Below are 5451 nucleotides of genomic sequence, written 5' to 3'. Positions count from 1 at the left end.
ATTGATGTAACCTTGTGTTTCGCTAAAAAGATAAACACATTTGTGACGCTACGAATAAAAAAAACACTTAAATTGATGATAAACTAATTGAAATACTCATTCCCCTTACGCAATGTCTCGAGGCATGTCTTCTGATTGAAGAAAGTCACAATTGTAGGCCGATATCGCTTGAATTTAGATTAATCGGACTCATTCGACTTTCAGATGGTAGGTGGTGCATATTGGAAAAAAATAATCCACTTAAATTATATAAAAAAATTAAAATTAATTTTTTTTTATAAAACATAAACGACGTTTGTGACACCACGAATAAAAGGGACTAAATAGGTCATAAATTAATTGAAATAAGCTTTTTACAACATGGGTTATTTTTTCAATGATTCAATGCTTTCCCCCCTTAAGCAATGCCAAGTGCGAGACTTGTGTTAGGAAAAAATCCATGATTGTAGGGCGATATTGTTCGAATTTATATTTATCGGATTTTTTCGAATTTTGGATGGTAGGTGGTACACACCAATAAAAATAGTACACTTAAATTAAATAAAAATTTTGAAATTAATAAAATAAAAAAATGTTGGTGTGAGAGTGGGAAATCGACCCTACTTGCCACCCTTCAAATGGAGTATGCTAGTTTTTAAGTGATTCAATGGTTCTTCGCATTAAATAATGTTTCAGGTGCAAGTCTTGTGATCGGACAAAATCCACGATTAAAGTTTGATATTGACTGAATTTAAATTAATAGGATCTATTGGACTTTTGAATGGTAGATGTTACACACCAAAAAATTATTACACTTAAATTAAATAAAAAATTTCAAAATTAATCCTTTTTGAGAAAAAAGGAAGAAGGAAGGATAGGATGAGAGTGGGAAAATCTCCCATACTCCCCCTATCCTTCAGATGGACCAGTTTTTATGTTTTACTATAAGAGTACATGTCGGCCCAATTTGACCGTGCAAGCCCAAACTGTTCGGCCCAATTAAGTCACGGCCGAAAAGTATAAAAGGAGACTTAACCCACCATCAGGTGAGCTCCGATATCGCATATGGCCGAGTCGTTCTCCGAGTTTCCGAGTCAGCTCGGCCCAATCCTCGATCCCCTCGCGTCTGCCGGGTCTGATCGCACCAGAACTGCCGATTCTCCGCCCGTCGACGGCGAACTCTCCCGGCCGATCCGCCTTGAAGCCGCTTCTGGAGCTGACAAATAGTCCGTACTATGTTCTTCTTCTTCTTCTTCTTCTTCTTCACTCTCTCTGTCGATGGCTGTATTGAACGCTCATCACTGATGGAAAATGCTTCAGTGTGATCTCTGCTGAAGAGCAGGAGCAGGCTCTTCGGCAACTCGAGGAGGAGCTTGATGATGCGACAACATCCGTGGAGCGGCTGAACGCTGCTCTGAAAGAGAAGGTCAGTGAACTGTCCCATCTGTTGAAGCAAAAGCTTCTTCTGCAATGGCCGAGTCGAACTGCTACGTGATTCTTTCTGTTCCTGATGTCGAGCTCAGGATGAAAGGAAAGCTCATGTCCTCAATGAATTGAACCGCTTGCGTGAGAAAATTAGGGACGCTGGTGCTGATTCTGTGGTTGAGAAGTTAATGCTGCTTCTTCGGTCAGTGAAGGTCCTCCTCCTTCCTCGGATGTTTTCAGAGTTGAGATGCATTGATTTATTAGAGACTGTTCCTCTTTACTCTTGGTTTTACTTTCGGAATTTCAGGCTTTGGAAAGGCAAGAATTTGCTCTCAAGTCTAACTTTGATGCGAAACATGCCGAATTGGAGGCAGAGATTTGTGAGCTGGAAGCAAAAGCATCAAATGATTATGATGATAAGTCTTTGCACGATGGTTTGGATCATTCTATAGGCACGGCATCGGAGAACTTGCACTTAGCAAAGAAGGTAAGATTTCTTTCCACTCTCCTTCCGAGTCGTAAAACGGACTGTCTGATTCAGCTTCAAAGTGGTGCATTATTAGCTTCTGGCAAACTTTATGTGGCATTGAAATTGTAAATATACGTGACATTGAATTTGTGAATATATCTTTAAATGGTGCAGTTCATTCTCCAGTCTGTCGGCTCAAGTAATTCCTTTGTGCATGCATGAAGTGTTTTTCTTCAATGTAAATTTAGATGAATAGAAATCATTACTTCTTAATACAGCCATCTCATATATGGATGTGTAGCATCTATTGCTTATTTGATTGGTCAGTCATCTATGGGACTTGGGCTGCATTTGGTGTTTTGTTTGCTCCTTAAATAAGTACCTAAATCAATGTAGCCATGATATATTGAAGTAGATACAATGTTTGGCAAAGGTGCTTGGTTGAATCTTGTGGTGCAACCACATAATTCCAGAAGCAGGAATAGGGTGTCTTGGGGAAATTGATTGTCCTCCTGCACATCCTAAATGGCTGCTGGTTCAATTCCACACCATATATTTAAATGAAAAGGAACAATTTGCCCTTTTCTAATCCACGGTCGTATATCATTGCAAGTTCTATAGGAGTCTATTATGGTAAAGCAACAAGATAGCAATAATTTCTTAAGAGTATGAGCAAAAAAGTCAAAGTTAAACCAATTCAACAATCATGGATAAAGTTGAACATTGGAATAAAAATTCTTCAACATGCCAATAAGTTGCCTTGTTTGGTTCGTTGCCATATTCACATAAAGTTTTCATGCAATTAATAAGTTATTGTTTAATCAATTAGCATTCTGTAGCAAGCTGGCGGCAATACTGTGCGCCGGGGGGGGGGGGGGGTGTGTTGCGGAGAACTCAAGAGCAACTCCATTGGTTTCAACACTTTGAAAATCAAACTTTTAGAACGATTTAAATTTTATAAGAATCAACACTTCTTGAGCACTTTCTCATCAGCTGCAGACTGCCAAACCCACCAGCTCTTACACGGAAACAGGGTCATCCACTGGAACCTAGTGTTTTAAAGTCTTGCAACATGCTTGTCAATTTTTGGATTTATAATATGATGAGTCCGTTTTAATGTCCTGCTTCTCTTTCACAGTAAAAATTTAGGTGGTCGCAATACCACTTCAATGACTAATGTTGCCCCAATGTAGGAACTTGCTGCTAGGTTGCGGGCAGTGCTATCTTTAAAACGACAGCTTGATGATGTGCCGACACCATCGGAGCTAACTCAGTATGTTCTTTTCAATGCTTGCACTTCATTTAGTACTTTCAAGTTGAACTAGTCTATCTTGAGCACTGAAATTTTGTTATCCTGTTCTCAGGTATAAGTGCCGATTGGCCGAACTAAACACGAATATTGGGGTAAGAAAGTTGCAATTAAAGTTCTTACCAATTATCTTCTATAAATTTTTAATTTTTAATCAGTGTCGTCTCTAAAACTATAAGTTGGTCTTTAACTCTTTGGCTATATCACAGGAAAAGGATAGACAAACACGGAAATTCTATTCAACCTATAATGCGCTTCTGGAGATTAAAGAATTAATGCTGAAAGAGATATCATTGCTGAACTCGATTAATTCTCAAGTATGTATCGGACATCTGGGACTCTTACAATCCTTTTTCCCAGTGTAAGACCTTATACTCTTTCCGTAACATTTTGACAGTTTCAAGATGCAATAGCTAGTACTGCTGGTCAGATGAAACTTATTGACTCCATGGAAGGAATTCTGAAAGGCATTAAACAGGTGGTCCCATCTTTTCAACTTTCCATTTTCTATGCATCTAAATGTAGCAGGATACCTAATCTACTTTTTGTTTTAATGTTCTCTTATAGCCGTGTTGGTCCAAATTATTGATATATATTTGCTCATCCTCCCTTTTGTTCCAAGTTACACGACTAAGACTTCTATTGTCTTCCTAATGGACAGAAGCTAGAAAAGATGCAAGTTGGGCTTCAAGCAGATCAGAAGATCTGTGACACTCTCAGGGAGAGGTATGTGGCAGCAGTTGCTGACCAAAGGCACAGTTTTACCATGTCAAAAGCTTTACAGGTATAATTAGCCAAAAGAAGGATTAAGTACTTCCTCTATAAATTATCCAAAAGACGATCATGTTTTTCCTCATTAAGTAATACATGTTATACTATGCTTTGTCTAGTTAGCTTTAAAAATTTGGAAACAGTTGGCAGTGGTCGTTTGAAAATTTCACATTGTAGCAGAGTAGGTTCTAAGTCTGAAGTCGCACATTTGCCTCCCATTTCAATTGATTCCTCATGTTATATCTCCTTCAGAATTTCAGACAGTGAGCCAGGGGGAGTATTAGCTTCATAATAGGCCACACCCTCTCCGACAAGCTTAAGCTTTTAGCACAGTTGGTAGTGGTCATTAAAAATTTTTACCCTCGGTTTGGTAAAAGATATGTGTTTGTGTGTACATATGTCCTACATCTTTGTTTGCTCCTCATTTTCCAGAAAGACTCGTCTCAACGAAGACCTGCATGTGCGTTAGTTTGTCTACATCTGTAAAAGAGCAACTCCACTCTGACTGATTTGCTTTTTTCCTCCCTGCACGACAATATTTTGGTTGTCTGTTTTGTTTACATTTAGCATTCATGGTAAATGACTGGGTTCACTCCGAACTTAATGCAAAACTTTCCTTATACTTACTGCCCTGGGGGTGGTAGGAGCATCATTAAACTTCATTGGCATGATGGAAGTTTGATGCTTATCAGTTGCAAATTTATTCCGTTGAATTTGGTCGACAAATGATATATGTCTCTCGAGTCAGCTGCTGTTCCAAATCCTAGTCTACACAGTTGTTCATCGACTTTCCGAATCCCCAGGAGCAACGTGCAAGGAATGAGAGACTTCGGAGTGAAGTTCTGTCCCAAAGCAACGATGAGACTTGAAAGCAAGAGCAGTATCCGAGTTGTCAGGGAAATTGCTCCTTGGAAACGTTCGAGATGGTAAGATTACAGAGGGAGTGAGTATCAGGAACATGGGGTTATCAGTTGCCGGGTCTGAACTGGCGGTAAGCGTGACTTGGACATTGACATCTGTATCGAGACATATTGTTGTGGATAAAATAAAAGATAATCTAGAGATCCATATGGAGACATTTTCACGGACAAAGGATTTCTCTATCACGAAGATGATGTCGATGATTGTCCCCATCTGGTATAGCAGGATTGCTTGTTATTAAGGGCAAGTAAAATGTGGAACCATTTGTTTTCTTACCTATAGCAACATTTAAAATATGCCTTTACTATTCCGATGTCCTCAGCAACAACGCCAAATTGTGCAGACTGTGATTTGTTTGTCCTCTTCAGGGGACGAACCTTGCCATCTTTTGCTTAGTTGTGGCTGAAACCAGTGGGCTTGATGTTCGCGGTCAAATTCTAGACGAGGTACTTCTCGGTTTTCCCTTCTTGTTCATTAGAACTGGTAATTCCTGCGACGATTATTTGGCTGTTCGTAGGCTTCACGCCTCTTAAACTATCCGTGTAATTGGACGGTTCCAGTATCTTTAAGCATCCAT

The 5451-nt window shown here is 39.4% G+C and overlaps 1 protein-coding gene across 6 annotated transcripts; it reads left to right on the top strand.

Moving 5' to 3' along the window:
* The first annotated feature begins 1031 nt into the window (after positions 1-1031).
* On the top strand, positions 1032-5216 carry LOC116189442 (coiled-coil domain-containing protein 93). 6 transcript variants are annotated; one of them, XM_031519100.1, is made up of 10 exons: positions 1032-1205; positions 1300-1405; positions 1503-1616; positions 1712-1891; positions 3067-3146; positions 3238-3277; positions 3392-3499; positions 3580-3660; positions 3844-3908; positions 4757-5216. In XM_031519100.1, the coding sequence occupies exons 1-10, from the start codon at positions 1045-1047 to the stop codon at positions 4881-4883; spliced, it is 1062 nt and encodes a 353-aa protein (XP_031374960.1). In that variant the 5' UTR covers positions 1032-1044; the 3' UTR covers positions 4884-5216. The 6 variants fall into 6 exon arrangements, with proteins under 6 accessions (XP_031374960.1, XP_031374961.1, XP_031374959.1 ...); XM_031519101.1 differs by having other exon boundaries at positions 3844-3966; XM_031519099.1 differs by having other exon boundaries at positions 3844-3966; positions 4702-5216.
* The last annotated feature ends 235 nt before the right edge of the window (positions 5217-5451 follow it).

This window comes from Punica granatum, chromosome 8 (genome assembly GCF_007655135.1).
Source record: "Punica granatum isolate Tunisia-2019 chromosome 8, ASM765513v2, whole genome shotgun sequence".
Classification (NCBI taxonomy): Eukaryota; Viridiplantae; Streptophyta; class Magnoliopsida; order Myrtales; family Lythraceae; genus Punica; species Punica granatum.
This window is presented reverse-complemented; position numbering and strand designations above follow the sequence as displayed.

Excerpts from the sequence above, each read along its gene's own strand:
- LOC116189442 (XM_031519099.1), top strand. The coding sequence starts at position 1,045 with ATGGCCGAGTCGTTCTCCGAGTTTCCGAGTCAGCTCGGCCCAATCCTC. Across the intron at positions 1,206-1,299 it reads GCTTCTGGAGCTGACAAATA|TGTGATCTCTGCTGAAGAGC; the intron begins GTCCGTACTATG and ends AAAATGCTTCAG. Across the intron at positions 1,617-1,711 it reads TGCTTCTTCGGTCAGTGAAG|GCTTTGGAAAGGCAAGAATT; the intron begins GTCCTCCTCCTT and ends TCGGAATTTCAG.